Below are 16,121 nucleotides of genomic sequence, written 5' to 3'. Positions count from 1 at the left end.
GAAGGAAAGCACCATCTCTAGTGAATTCCGAAGGACACACAACCTCTAGTGGGCATCTAACTAATCAGTGAGGACACTATCACGATCTCAACATCACAAGTATCATAACATGGTTCTATAACATACATATACATCTCATCATCATGTTTCTATAACATACATATAAATTTCGTCATCATAGCTCTATAACATGCATATACATCTTATCATCCTCAGATTCAACAGGATCTCCAAGAATAATAATATACTCAAATCATTCTAGCATTCAAATATCTTTATGTGCATCTAGTCTTTTAAATCCTCGTGTCAGCAAGGCATACATAAACATCAAACCATCAACAAATACACAGTAAATCATAACTACATTGCTTGATACGAGGGCATTTCCAGTAGTAAGATTACTTACCTCGATAATAGATTTTTATATCAACACACACGATAGTCCTCGATACTCAATCTTTGAATTCAATTGCTTTAACACAAAACACAACATTACCTTCCACCACAGGAGCCATAAACCAACCATATGAAATTTGATTAAACAAACCCAAGTTAACTTACCTAACGAAGCCTGAGAAACAACCACCTTCAAGACTCCAAGCTCTTTCTTCGGACACTGCTCCCAACGAACGGCCACTAGAAATAGAAACAACTAACAAAACATATTACCCTTGGCCCCCAAACTCTCACCAGAACAATAGGTATCTAAAAAAATATAACCAATATGCCAAACAACTTACCCAAACATAGAATCGGTAGCAATTAACGACGGCAGAGGCGAGACGGTATCGGCATGCGGAGGGGCGGCCAGCTGAGGAGATCGGCACGCGGTGTCCTACACCTGGACGACTCGGCTACGCGAGTGGGAGTCGGATCTGGTGTGGCGCGGGCTGGTGAACAAGGCGGCGCCCTCAGCTAGGCGCGTGGCAGCAAACGGAGGATGGTGGCTCGGGCTGGCATTCGTCAACGGAAACATGAGGAGGCGCGGGGCTTCGGCTGGTGAGGCGGATAGGCGAGCGAGCGACGAGCGCGGCTGCAAATCGACAAGGCGGGGCTGGGGTGCGAACCAGCAGCGGACGATAAGGACAAAGGGAGAAGGAAAATTTCGTGGGGGGGGGCGCGGTCTCGGTAGCGCGAGGGTTAAGGGAAGAGGAAGAGAGAGAAAAAATATATAAAAGGAAAGAAAAATATAAAAATAAAATAAAATAATATATATTTATTTTATTTTATTCTTTTCCTATTGCACTTTATTTTATTAAATTTCTTTCCTTCTCAGATTGAAAATAATTTCTGCCATTAATTTCTAAATTGAATTATGCGAAATGAAAAGTCCAATTTCCACAATAGGCCTCCGATAAACAATTAAATCGAAACATTCTCTTCGCAACAATCAAATTTCAACAACTACATTTTAAATTTCCAAAATTTCAAAAACACCCTAAATTAATATAAATTAATGAAATTACATTGCAACAAAATTTTGGGGTGTTACACTCGTAGTCCAAAGGTTTTGTCTAAGGATTCGTCTCTCTCCCTACCTGACTAAACTCCTTTCCACAGGTGTCAAGACTCTATTTATAGAGCTGTGTGCTGACAGCTTTGAGTATTCTACCCTAATTAATCACCTTCTCTGACTTGGTTGGTGAGAATTTCAGCACTACTATCATGGTCAACGTTCTGAAGTTGTGGCAGAAGATCCACTAGGATTGAGTTAGAGATCCCAAGGCATGCAGTCAAATGTTCCTTCATCGGATAAGAGCTCAGTGCATGTAGATAGATCTTGCGATTGTAAAATATAATACTTCGACACAGATTAACTCATGATATGCGGTCAGTAAGGATTTCAAATGTATTTCAACGCAAATATAGTTTTAAGCATGAATTCTTACTATCATCAACGCATATTCAGCATATCTAACCTCATTATTCTAAGTAAAAGGCTACAATAACTTGTATTTCTATAAGTTATCATGCATGTAGGACTACATTTACACCACTAAAACACATTTGGTTGGTGCATCAGGAAACATAACCATATTATTTATATTTTAAAAACACATTCACAAGGTGTATTTGAGACTTTAGCTAGTCCCCAAAGATCTCCACGTATATAGTTGAGTATGACGCTTGATGTATGTTCCCCTTTGGAGAATTTTAGTCTTTTTGATCTGTCAAATATGCAATGTTCACGAAAATTCAAACTTTTAGTTCCTCTAGTTTGAACTAAACCTTATTTCATTTCAGCAATTCATTAAGCCATTTTTCACTGATATGTGACAATCTTCGATGTCATAGTTCCGTATCTTTATCTTTTTCTGTATGGGATAATAACACATATTTAGGCCATCAAGTTTCTCTCCAAAGAAAATAGTTTTGTCGCTCTTCACAACTTTAAGTAGTCCTCTTTCATCACGATAAGAGCCCCCTTGATCATCAAGTATTCCTATTGAGATCAAATTTCTTTCTAGCTTCGGACCATGTCTTACCTCCCTAAGGAATACTTCTTTGTTATCTAGGAATTTTAATAACACTAAGCTTATTCCCACAATTTCACATTCGTGGTTGTTTCCCATATAAGCTGTGTCTTCTTCTATTGATTTGTATTCAACAAACCTTTTCCTTTTAGAAGTCTCGTGATAGGTATATCCTCCATATCCTCAGTTTCAAATTCCATGGTCTTTTCATTTGTAGCAGCAAGTACCTTAGTGAATTCATAGGCTCCCTCCCCAACAGAATTAGCATTTCTTCCATGTTCCCTTTGCCTTCTTGGGTTATCTCTTCTAAATTATTCATTTCTATAATGATCTTCTTTTCCAGGATTTTATTTTCTGTTCTCTTCTCTTCTAAAGGATTTGCCTCTCTTTGGACAATTTTGCTTGAAATGCCTTTCCTTATGACTAATAAAACATTTAAGAGCTGGTCTTTCTTTGTTCCGTCTTTGTCCCTTGTTGTAGTGGCCCTTTCTTAAATTATTCTTGCCTTTTCAGAAGAGGGACTTAGCTCCCCCAACACTTTTATTCTCTAGTTTCAATTTCAGTTCTTTGCATCTTAAGGCATTAACAACAACACTGACATTCACACTTTCTCTTCCATATTTCAGCACAGTTCTTACTTCTTTGTAGGTGTCTGGAATTGAATTAATAAAGATGGCAGGTTCTCTTTCAGCCGCTTCTCTCCGATTTGATTAAATCCATTTATGAATTCCTTGAATTCATCAAGAGTCTTTGGATGGATTCATTTTAAAAGAAAAAAAAGTCTCTCTCAAGTAAATCTTGTTAGGTAAATCATTCTTATCGTAAAGTAACCCTTATTTTTTCCCAAATGCCGAAAGTTATATCTTCTTCTAGGACCTGCCACATTACACTGTCAGTTATATTTAGTACAAGAGTCCCACATGTTGTTTCTTCCATATTTTGCTTTTCTTCAAGGATAATTGAGGCTGGGAGTGATTTTAAGTCTTCAAGAGCTCTTAAAGTTTTCCGAGCACCAATGCTTTAATTCTTTTTGCCTTGAGTGTGAAGTCCCCATTTTCATTGAATCTATCGATTTCATACTTGGTCGTGGTCGTTCTTGGATCTTTCATCCTTCAAGCTCTGATACCAGTTTGTAAAAGAAAATAGAATGGAAAAAATGTTATCACTGCCTTTAACGTGTCAATCATGCAAAATGCCTCCTGTCAATCTATTTTCTTCTAACTAGTTTCTTTTCTTCATTTCACAGGGAAGAAGAACCAAGCAAAAAGAAATTCTCTCCCTGTCTCTTTCATAGTTTTCATTCAAAATTAGGCTGAAGAAATTTCTTACCAGAGGTACTCGATTTAAATCTGAAATTCATCGAGAGAAGAGACAAAAGAAAAATCACTACAAAAATTTTGGACTTTAATGTGGATTGAAAAAAGTGAAACCGAATGTATAATATCGGTTTTAAAAAAAAATAACGGATCTTTAATGTCAGTTTTAAACCGACATTAAAGTTTAGAATTCTTGCAGTAAATACACAAGAAACCCACGAGATCCTCTAACATTTGTTCCGTTCAATTTGATCTAATAAGGATTTGTTCTATCTTTTTATCATAAACTATAAAATCGTAAATAATTAAATTATAAATTTCATATATTAAACATCAACAAATAAATAATTAAAATAATATGTTTAGTTTAGTCATTAGGACTAAGTTGCAATAAATCTAGTTTAAATTTACCAAACGTATATCTACTCTTTTTTACTTCATACGACAGTTGATTTTTTCGAAAATAGTTGTCATCAATTACTTTAAACATTACAACAATTTCAAATGGAGCATACACTTATAAAATTGAAAGTTAGGATAAAAGTAAAAATAAGTACTAAAGTATAGAAAAATAGCATTTTTATAAGGACAATGGTAAATATAGACATTAAACCTAAAATATTAGCAAATATAATATAATGTAAACAAAATTGCAAATATGACAAAATTTAAATAAGTGATAGAGCATATTATTGATAGGAGTCTATCAGTGATAGATTATATCACTGGTAAAAATCTATCAACGATATGAGTCTATCGCTGATAGACTTGTCTATATTTGTAATTTTATAAATGATATTATACATTTGATTATTATTCCTAAAATACTATCGATTGTAATTATCCATTTTTATAATTGAATAATACTACCAATTGTAATTATCCATTTTTACGACCTATTTTTGTTCGTAATGAAACATAAAACACATCATGGAAGGAACTGGAAGAGGGTAGAACTGCTCCCATTAATTAATGGCGTCATCCTTTTCTCCCACAATTTGAAGAGATATATATACAATTATTTATTAAACTAACAATTAAAGAAAAATCAAGAAACTTCTGGAAATCAACCATTTTTTTTTATATTAATCAACTCGTTTTCATTGTACAATGAATTAGCTCAACTGATATGTAAATATATATACAAATGTGTGGTATGAATTTTCCTACTAAAAAACTCTCATATATATATTTTTTTATTTTTATCACATTTTATAAGTAAAAAAATATAAAATAATACTTTTATTTATGGGAATAGTAATAAAAAGCAAAAAACTTGATTATGCGTTTTTTTTACCGAAGTATCTTCACAACTATATAGAAGCATTTCTAAAACACAGGAGAAAGACATTTGTCAAACGCTTTTGTTTCTCCAAATTAAAAATAAAAATAGAAAATTAGAAACATAAATATTATTAAACAAATCCTTAGTTTTTAAAAATTAAAAAACTAAAAATTAAATGACTATTAAAAAATTCAAAATATAAAAATCAATGTTTTGAGAATTCAAGACTTCAATGAAACAAACTTAGATAGTTTAAATCTTGATTTTAATAACCATTTCGTTTTTAGTATTTTATCTTTAAAATGTAGACATGTATGTGTGTAAAATATTGACTATTTCTTTAAATATACATGATTTTTCCTCTCTTAAAAAAGCGTTTGAATTTTTAGTTAATTTTTAAAAATAAAAACAATTTTTAAAATTTAGCTAAAAAATAATTACAATTTTCAGAAACTAAAAACCCTCATGGTTATTAAACAAATTCTCAAGAAACTAAAAAAATATTTAAACAAAAACAATTCTAATTAATGAAAGAAAAAAACAAAAAGTAAAAGCGACGGGAGTAGAAGATGGTAGAAACTGATACTCACACAAGCTTCCATTAATGGAGAAAACAAGAAACTTCAAGAAATCAACTTTTTTTGCCCCATAAAAACAACCCGCTCCTCTCTTCCCTTCCATATTGCGACACAAAATAAGTGAAAACTCAAAACAAATACACCAAAAATCTGATCAACATTTCTCAAATTACTTCTCTCTATCTTCATTAGAAAAATAATGTCTTTGATTCTCAACGAACTCTTTGATCCATTTCTTTCTATGATCAACCGTTGTCCTGTTTTGAATACCCCCATTGACTGGAAAGAGACTCCGGCCGCTCACATCTTCATCGCCGATCTGCCCGGGTTAAAGAAGGAGCAGGTAAGATGATGACTTAGAGTGGGTTAAATTATACAAGAATATCATTAAACTTTGGAATACGTTTACGATTCTATGTTTCATTGTTCAATTTTTAATTAGGTTTTCAAAAATAAAGGGAAGTTTTGAAAATTAAAAATTGTAGACTCGATTGGTTTTTTATTTTTAGTTTTTAAAAATTAAGCTTATAAATATCTATTTCATTTTAAAATTTCTCATTTTTTTATCTCTTTTTTTTTCGATATTTTCAATAATTAAGCTAAGTTTTGAAAAACTAATCCAAAATGGTAGTTTTTTTAAATTAATTTATTTTTATTTTTGAAATTTGGTGAAGAAATCAACCTTTTTGCTTAAAAATTATGCAAATTTTTGTAAGAAATTGAGATAAAATATCTTTATTTTTCCAAAGACAAAAATAAAAATCAAATCATTACCAAGTCGATTATAATTTTCAAATTTTTATTTTTGTTTATGGAGGTTGACTAAGAATTTAAATATTTTTGTTTTAAGATAAGCAAAAATTACAATAAAGAAAATTGGGGATTTAAGTCTTTAAATTTTTAAAATGGATATATTATTTCATTTTAGCCCATGAATTATTAAAATTTCTAAGCTCCAAAATTTTGAAAAGTAACTATTTTAATCCTTATTTCTATTTTGTAACAAATTAATGATATAGTTTGAGTGTGTACTAACACATTTTTAATGGCCTTGGTTTCAATCATACTCGAGTAGGTCGAGGTGGAGGTGATGGAGGACGGCAATGGACGGCTGCTGCAGATAAGCGGAGATAGAGTAGATGCTACCGCCAACGATGAGAACGATGAGAGTAGCGGTCATAAATGGCGGCACGTGGAGCGTTGTCGGGGAAAATTCTGCAGGAGGTTCCGGCTGCCGGAGAATGTGAAAGCGGGCGAGGTGAGGGCGGCGATGGAGAATGGAATTCTGACAGTGACAGTGCCAAAAGAGGAAGTGAAGAAGCCGGAGAAAAAGGTGATTGAGATTGAAACAGTTTAGGAGCTTCGGAGTTTTGATGTTTGTCATAGTTTGAGATAATGCATGCTGGTGTGGCGCAGTATCTGATCAATATGTTTGTATCTTCTTTCTTTTTCTTTTTCTTTTTCTTTTTTTTTTTAAAGAAGAAAACGTGCGTGTAAAATGGTCAAGAAGTAAATAAATGATTGGTTGCTATGTCTTTGTCAGCCAAACAAAATGTTCTTCTGAATGCCAAGAGATAAGCCGTGTTTATCGAGAATATATATTTTCTTATTTGGTGTGGATTTTTGGTATAAAGAATTAATCTCAATTAATTTTTAAATAGTTTTTAAAATTAATTTCAATACTATTATAGAATTGGATTTTAATGTCAGTTTAAAATTAACATTATAGGAGTACAATATCGGTTGAAAATCGACATCAAAGATCATGTTATAAAAGGTCTTTAATGTCAGTTTTAAATCGATATTATAGCTTATCAAAATTTCAATATCAATAATCTTCAATGTGGGTTGAAAACCGATATTGTACAACATTTTCAATGTTAGTTGAAATTGACATTGTATACTATCGTTTATGTCGGTTTTTTACTAATTTTTTCAATAATTTTTCGATATTTTTTTAATTTCTCGTTTTTTTAAATGTCCAATCCATTTTTAATGTCGATTAAAGAGTTAAAAACTAACATTAATAAAAAAAATACATATATATTTTCTATTTAAGCACGTGCAAATTAATAATTTGTTTTTTAGACAATGATATTTCTCTTACTTGTACATATACAAAATAAAATCTTAATTGTTTTTATATATTATGATTTCAACAAACACAAATATTAACTAACTTATTGGAAGAAGGAAATAAAACTAGATAACAAAGGAAATAAAACACGTCCTCAAATTGTTGTATCAATTTGACCAAACAATCATATTAGCCACTGATAAAGTTGAGTTTAATATATTTACCAGAAAAGAGGGAACATAATAAAGAATTGGAAAACACATCATAGTTATGATTCATAGTTGATCCATTTCTCATGCACTTTCAAACCCAAAGATCCTAAAAATACCAACAACAAGAAAATGAGGATAACACTTTGTGAAGCATCTTAAAAGTCAAACCTTCTATGAAACTCACCCTCCAACTGGGTCAATTGCAATGAAATCTAGAAGCAAGAACAGAAAGAACCTAGGGAATATTACCATATTTTAACCTGTAACTAACTTTACCAACTCTTATGCTTTAGAAAAATTTGGGTAGCATAACATCATTATGTTGGAATTGGTGTCCTAATCTTCTAGAGTCTCATAGTTTATAATTTATACACATTGTTACAAATAAAATAAGAGTTATTTTATTTGGAATTTACTCATATTCAATTGAAGGATCTCTTACTGAAGAGTTCCATGAGCGCGTTCGGATCGCTCCGATCTCACAGTGACCGAAATACAACAATATACATTCAAACAAATAGTTATGCAAAAAAATCTTAATTATGTTGGATTTTATGTCCTAAAACTCGTAGTTTGTAAATTAATAAACATATTATGTTTTGTTTTTCGATAAAGTTGTTATTGAAATTGTAATCTTGAATACTATAAACTAAGGTCCTGTGGCTATTTAATGTAGTTTGAACTTTATGTAGTGACATAAATGTGGATCAAGTTCAAATATATAGCCAAAATGGTCTATAGTATATCAATAAAGTTGGGCGCCTTATTCGGGGGACACTATGGATGCGGCCCACTTTGTAGTTAGTATAAACGATGTGATCCTAAATCGTTCATATAGAGATATATGAGTGGGAGTATCCTACGCAATGAGTTTGCATAAGACTGAACTATGAAATAGTCACTTTTTACGTTCTAAATGTCGTTTTATGTATAAAACTGACTATTTCGTTAATTGATAACCTAGGTAATTTAATCTTAATCTTGAGCTAACTATGAACTCCTGTTCACTCGGAATTATCCTTAGATCTGCATAAGTGAGGGCAGCTTAATATCGCTAGCCCAATAAGCCTCCCATTTCAAGGGTAAGATCGGTGGATAGCTGGGAACATAGGGTGCAAGACGGAATTCACTCCTATCTGTTATAGGGATAGTAGATAGGTTGTTCCCTTTAGTACTAAATCCAGGTCTTGAACAAGGGGCCTTATCCTCTCCTTGGCCCGAGAGGGATTCGGTTTATAGGTTGGACCTTAAACCAATTGTTCATTAGAGGATCAGTAGAACTTAAGGAACAAGATATAGTCTTGGGGGTAAAACGGTTTTTATGACCCAGCCGAGATTACGAACAACCTATGAAGGATTAACTTACTAATCATGGTTATATCAAATGGACACAAATATATCTATAGTGAGGGGAGTGCAACTACGGGACTATAGTGGAATGACCTGTTAGTTAATGAATGTTGATTAACTCCGTCTAAAGAGTTTAGCTAGCTAATCTCGGATCGTTGGAGCCCATGATCTATAGGTCCATTAGGTTCCCCTATTAGCTCATATGGAATAAACTTAGAACAGTATGATAGAATAATTCGAATAATTCGAATTAGGTGAAGAGAGAGAAACTGACAAGTATATGTGATATAGTGGTCGGGTTTTTCAGTTTAGAGATACAACTTTAATATTTAAATGTGATTTAAATATCAAGAATATGAATACGTTCATATTGGGAAGCTCGAAAATAATGGAAATGGTCAAAGATGTAAAAAGTCAAAGAGTTGACTTTTGACTTTGAAAAGTCAAACTTTGACCGACCTTATATTCAAATGTGATTTGAATTTCGAGAAAATGAATGTGGATTCATGATCGGGAGGTCAAAATTAGTCAACACGGAAAAAATCATAAAAGGTCAAAATGTTGACTTTTTGGTCAAAGTTTGACTTTGACCAAATGACTATTTTGCCCTTTGACTAAAGTTAGTGGAAAAATCCGAACTTTTGTTGGATAATTCCACTAACAAAATAGTTGGCTAAGGTGTTGGCTTATAGTGGAGACATTAAGCCCACTAAGATAGTGGATTATAGGTGTTGGGTTTTTATGGATTTGATTCATGCAATTGTTGCATGGTTTTTTCTATAAAATGGGCTTTCATTTTGAATAAAAAAAGTTTTTTCCATTTTGCCAAATTTTTTTTGTAAATTTGGGCTAGAAAAATCACATTTTTTGGAGAAAAATTTTAAACCCAAACCTAATCCAAAATTCCATTTCTTTTTTTCATCTCTTTCTCTCTCTCGGTTTTCTTCATCCACCAGGTCCCACAACTCAGTTCTGAGTCCAGAGGATAGTAGGTCAACTCTAGTGGTGGTTCGAAAGAGTTTGGGCCGAGATTCAGCAAGGAAAAGCGGTTTTCGGGAGCTTCAAAGGTAAGTTTATTACTATTTTTTTCCCTTTAAATTAAAAGCAATTAGAGTGTAATTAGGTCCTTTTTCCACTGCGTATGTCTCGAGTTCCATCATGTGGTATCAGAGCATGCTAGAATTACGCTCAATTGCTTTTGGTGGGTCTTTTTTCCTTTCTATTCAAGTGTTGAATGAAATGTGGACTAAAGTGGGTTTATTATGATTTTGACATTGTTTTTCTTTAAATTTCTAGTGGAAATTTGTAATTGCTCACATGTTTATGAGCATTAATGTGTGAAAAAGGGTCTGTAAATTTGTTGGAGTCATTAGGGTTGAAATTAGGCTGTAATTTCTTGATTCCGGGAGAGAGGACAGCAACAAAATTGAAGAAATTGTGATCACAGACTCGAATTCTGCTCCCAGACTCGAGTTAAGCTCCCAGACCCGACTGGCAGCCCGCGGTCCGACCCGGCTTGGGCCAATAAAACCCTACCTAATGGCGCTTGACTCAGCGGTTAGAGTATCGCTTTCATATGGCGAGAGTCCGAGGGCATGGAATGTCGAATTTTTCGGTCAGAATCCAAACTACGTGAGCCTCCTAACAAAGCCAACAGAAATCGACCCATTGGGAAAGGAAGACTCCCTGGCTCGATTTTCAAAAAGCTCTCTTTTGTGTGCCCGCTAAAGACGCCTTTCTTTAGTCTTTACTTTACCTGTGGAATCGGAAAAGTTGATTTGCAAAGGTTATTCTACCTACCGCAGCCGAAAGGTGAAACTCTCGTCGTAGTTTGGCGACCTAAGGGGCGAACACCTTTTTTTGTTATCTAAAGGCGAAGACTCTGAAGTGGGCGAACACTCGGCCCAGCGGGCGAACATGGCGGGCTCCGGCTCCGCATGTTTGGAGAAGCCCCGTGCACCCACCAGCTGTCAAGCTTCCAACCCGTCCCGCGCTCTGACCCAGCTCGCGACCCGTCGCCCGCATGCCTCCCTCCTGCTCTGCGACCTACGCGTTCTGTCGACCCGACCCAACCGGCGCCTCCGTTGACTGCACCAGTAGCCGTTGACCAGCCGGTCCAGACGGTCTGGACTGGTCTATTTGACCTGGTTGAGCCGGTTTGACCAGTTTAACTTGGTTTTTTTGGTGTTTTGGGCCGGTTCGAGAGTTTTTTGGCCGATTCCAGATGGTTCAAAGTGTTTGAAGCCGGTTCCGGGAAGATGGTTGTTGTTTTTGTGTAATAAATTAGTTATTTGTTTGTTTTTAATGCCAAAATTGGTCCACTTTAGTGTTGTTTACCTATTATGCATGTGATGTATAATGTTGTTTGATTATGTGTGCATATAGTATGCCATATAGTTTTAAAACCCCACCATAGGAAAAGCATGTGACATGCATTTGTTATATCTTATAAGTGTTATAAGATATATACTATGCATGCTTAGTTTTAATATAAGTGTTATATTAAAGCATGTTTGATTGAAGGAAGCATGTTATAGATGAATGCTCTAGGGTTATAATTGTTATAAAATAGCCTAGACTTCTAAAATCTATAACAAAGATAAGATGCATGCTCACTTAGGATTAACCATCGAGCAAACCCATTTTTCATAGAAAAATAGGTTGATATCTTGTAAAACCGAAGTTACAAGAAAACTCACCCGGCAAGATCTTGGCAAAAAGTCAGATAAGATGACTAAGGTTGAAGGTTTTTTAGTCAGGTGTTCCGTATCTACTACTTGGAGATCGAACCGGCGTCTGAGTTAGGTTAAACTGATTTTATGAGCATGCATGAGCAGTGTGAGGTAATAAAATTTGTTTATCACCTAGATAGGTTAAAAATCCAGTATAAAAGTTATACTCTGATGAATCACCTAGACTTAGGATATGTTTAGTTAGCTAAAATGTATCACTAAGTATTTTATGCCCTAACCGTCTAGAACACTTCAGCTGGAGAGAAGTAATATACTTTAGCTCTAGCGTCCCTAAGAGTTCACACCGTGAGATTCATGCTTGGCTTTGGACCGCCCTGGGAGCGGACTCCATTCGGAGAGTGTTTGCATGAGTCAATATCAAGGTGAATAAGGGAAGTTGTTCATAGTAAGCGGGAGAAGAAAGTGTGTCAACACGTCCTATGGTCTCTTCCATTAGGTCGCACCATGAGATTCCTATAATGTGTCTGCATGTCTGCCCTAGAGCGACCTTACCAATCGGAGGGTTGTATTATAGAATTCGGAACTCCGCGAACTCTAGAAATAGATAGGGTCTCTCAGGTCCGTTTTCATTCTTGTCTTTCCAACTTTAGGAGCATAATGATTCCGATCTTTAAGGTCTGAAAATGGAGGGTCACACTTACGAGAATTACTAAGTGTTAGTAAATTCTTGACCAAAGTAGCGATAACTGAATTACTATAGGAATAAGAGTTATTCTGGTGATAGTATCTAGTCAAAATAGTCTTGGTTCAATGGAGGAATAGTCGATCACCCCTCGGTGGAGGTTATTCTAAACCATTGAAATAGCATTGGAAAATATAATAATGAAGGGTACATTATTAGTTTTTTTTTCCGCTAAACTTGATTGGATTTAAAAGATTAATGTTTTTTTACTAAAAAGGATATGTTTTTCTTTTCAGCATGACTAGCTCTCTAGATTAACTCTTAGTTTCCGAGAAACTAAACGACGATAATTACTCAACATGGAAAAACAATATGAGTTCAACACTAATAATAGATGACCTGAGATTTGTTTTAACTGAGGAATGTCCTCAGGCCCCTGCCTTGAAAGAAGCACAAGGTAAATATGATTTACTAGTTGCTAAGACACGTTTAGTGGAGGATGATACCTCAACTTGGATATTGCATTCAGAAGCCACTAATCATATTTGCTTCTCTTTTCAGGAAACTAGTTCCTAGAAAAAGCTTGAAGAAGATGAGATCAACCTCAAGGTTGGAACATGAGAGGTTGTCTCGACCAAAGCAGTGGGAGACTTGAAGTTGTTTTTCAACAATAGATATATCATACTTAAAGATGTTTTATATGCACCTCTTATGAAGAGGAATTTAATATCTATAGGTTGTATTATGGAACAAATGTATAAAATATCTTTTGATGTTAATGAAGCGTTCATTTTTTAGAAAAGGTATTCAAATTTGTTCTGCTATACTTGAAAACAACTTATATAAGTTAAGACCAACTAAAGCAAAATTTGTCTTAAATACTGAGATGTTTAGAATAGTCGAAACTTAGAATAAAAGACAAAAATTTTCTTCTAATGCCTATCTATGGCACTTAAGACTTGGTCACATAAATCTCAATAGGATTTAGAGATTGGTTAAGAATGGACTCTTAAATTAGTTAGAAGACAATTCTTTACCTCCATGTGAGTCTTGTCTTGAGGGAAAAATGACTAAGAGATCTTTTACTGGAAAAGGTCTCAGAGCCACAATACCCTTAGAGCTCGTACATTCGAACCTCTGTGGACCGATGAATGTCAAAGCTCGAGGTGGGTAATTTCATCAGTTTTATTAATGATTATTCAAGGTATGGTCATATTTACCTAATGCATCACAAGTCTGATTCTTTGAAAAGTTCAAAGAATATAAGGCTGAGATTGAGAACCAGTTAGGTAAAACAATTAAGACACTACGATCAGATCGAGGTGGGGAGTACATGGACTTAAGATTCCAGAACTATATGATAGAACACGGAATCAAGTCACAACTCTCTGCACCTAATATGCCTCAACAGAACGGTGTATCTGAAAGAAGAAACAGAACCTTGTTGGACATGGTTCGCTCAATGATGAGCTTTGCTAAGTTACCTGATTTCTTTTGCGGACATGCATTAGAGACTGTTGTCTATATTTTGAATAACGTTCCCTCTAAAAGTGTTTCAGAAACACCTTATGGGCTATGGAAAGGGCGTAAAGGCAGTTTACGTCACTTTAGGATTTGGGGATGCCTAGTACACGTGTTGGTGCAAAATCCTAAAAAATTAGAACGTCGTTCAAAACTATGCCTATTCGTAGGTTATCCAAAAGAAACAAAAGATGGTTCTATTTTACGATCCTCAAGAGAATAAGGTATTTGTATTGAAAAATGTCACATTCTTAGAGGAAGACTAGATAGGAAGTCATCAACCTTGCAGTAGACTAGTATTGAATGAAATTTCAAAAGACGTTACAGATAGAGCTAGTTCATCTATTAAAGTAGTAGATAAAACTAGTGTATCTGGTCAGTCACATACTTCTCAAGAGTTGAGAATATCTCAACGTAGTGGGAGGGTTGTTCATCAGCCTGACCGTTACTTAGGTTTAACAGAAACACAAGTCGTCATACCTAATGACGGCATAGAGGATCCATCGACCTATAAATAGGCGATGAAAGATGTGGACCGTGATCAGTGGGTCAAAGCGATAGACCTTGAAATGGAGTCTATGTACTTCAATTCTCTTTGAAAACTTGTAGATCAACCAAATGATGTGAAACCAATTGGTTGTAAGTGGATCTACAAGAGAAAACGAGACCAATCCGGTAAAGTACAAACTTTTAAGGCTCAACTTATGGCAAAGGGTTATACCCAGAGAGAGAGAGTGGACTATGAAGAAACTTTCTCTCTCGTTGCCATGCTTAAGTCGATTAGAATACTCTTATCCATTGCCACCTTTTATGACTATGAAATTTGGCAGATGGATCTCAAGACAGCCTTTCTAAAGGACGATCTTGAGGAGAGTATCCATATGGCTCAACCAAAGGGGTTTATTGCACAGGGTCAAGAACAAAAGGTTTGTAAGCTTCAAAAATCCATTTATGGGTTAAAACAAGCTTCTAGATCTTGGAATATAAGATTTTATACTGTGATCAAATCTTATGGCTTTGAACAGAATGTTGACGAGCCTTGTGTTTACAAGAAGATCGTCAATTCTACTACAGCATTCTTAGTTTTATACGTTGACGATATTTTACTCATTAAGAATGAAGTAGGTTACATAAGTGACATCAAGAAATGGCTAGCAATGCAGTTCCAAATGAAAGATTTGAAAAATGCGCAGTATGCTATCGAGATTCAGATTATTCGGAATCGTAAGAACAGAACACTAGCCATGTCTCAAACAACTTATATAGACAAAATGTTGTCTAGGTATAAGATGCAGAATTCCAAAAAAGGTCTGTTACCTTACAGATATGGAATTCATTTGTCAAAGGATCAATGTCCTAAGACACCTCAAGAGGTTGAGGATATGAGACGCATTCCCTATGCTTTCGCAGTAGGGAGCCTAATGTATGCAATGTTATGTACTAGACGTGACATATGCTACGCAGTAGGGATAATCAGTAGGCATCAGTCAAATCCTGGATATGATCATTGGACTGTCGTTAAGAATATCCTCAAGTATCTTAGTAGAATGAGGAACTACATGCTCGTGAATGGTACTAAGGATTTGATCCTTACTGGATACACTGACTCAGATTTTCAAACCGATAAAGATGCTAGAAAGTCTACATCTGGATTAGTGTTCACTCTTAACGGAGGAGCAGTAGTGTGGAGAAGCGTAAAACAAACTTGTATAGCTGACTCCACAATGGAAGCTGAATACGTAGCTACTTACGAAGCAGCAAAGGAAGCAGTATGGTTGAGGAAATTCTTGACAGATTTGGAAGTCGTTCCAAATATGCATCTGCCTATCACCCTATATTGTGATAATAGTGGTGCAGTTGCAAATTCAAGAGAACCAAAAAGCCACAAGCGCGACAAGCATATTGAGCGCAAATACCATCTGATCTGGAAGAT

The 16,121-nt window shown here is 34.8% G+C and overlaps 1 protein-coding gene and 1 long non-coding RNA gene across 2 annotated transcripts; one reads left to right on the top strand and one right to left on the bottom strand.

The window, feature by feature from the left end:
- Positions 1 to 245: 245 nt before the first annotated feature.
- Positions 246 to 1,163, bottom strand: LOC150038514 (uncharacterized). The gene is made up of 2 exons (XR_016527653.1): positions 741 to 1,163; positions 246 to 636 (listed from the first exon to the last, which is right to left on the bottom strand). It is a non-coding gene; the product is annotated as an uncharacterized LOC150038514 (long non-coding RNA).
- A 4,610-nt stretch (positions 1,164 to 5,773) lies between these two features.
- Positions 5,774 to 7,206, top strand: LOC120067971 (18.1 kDa class I heat shock protein-like). Its single transcript, XM_039019632.2, has 2 exons — positions 5,774 to 5,996; positions 6,729 to 7,206. The coding sequence occupies exons 1-2, from the start codon at positions 5,853 to 5,855 to the stop codon at positions 7,008 to 7,010; spliced, it is 426 nt and encodes a 141-aa protein (XP_038875560.1). The 5' UTR covers positions 5,774 to 5,852; the 3' UTR covers positions 7,011 to 7,206.
- The last annotated feature ends 8,915 nt before the right edge of the window (positions 7,207 to 16,121 follow it).

This window comes from Benincasa hispida, chromosome 1 (assembly GCF_027475165.1).
Source record: "Benincasa hispida cultivar pf3 chromosome 1, pf3_genome.v1.1, whole genome shotgun sequence".
NCBI classification, from domain to species: domain Eukaryota; kingdom Viridiplantae; phylum Streptophyta; class Magnoliopsida; order Cucurbitales; family Cucurbitaceae; genus Benincasa; species Benincasa hispida.
This window is presented reverse-complemented; position numbering and strand designations above follow the sequence as displayed.

Coding starts and splice junctions, on each gene's coding strand:
- LOC120067971 (XM_039019632.2), top strand. CDS start 5,853: ATGTCTTTGATTCTCAACGAACTCTTTGATCCATTTCTTTCTATGATC. Junction 5,997..6,728: donor CCGGGTTAAAGAAGGAGCAG/GTAAGATGATGA, acceptor ATACTCGAGTAG/GTCGAGGTGGAGGTGATGGA.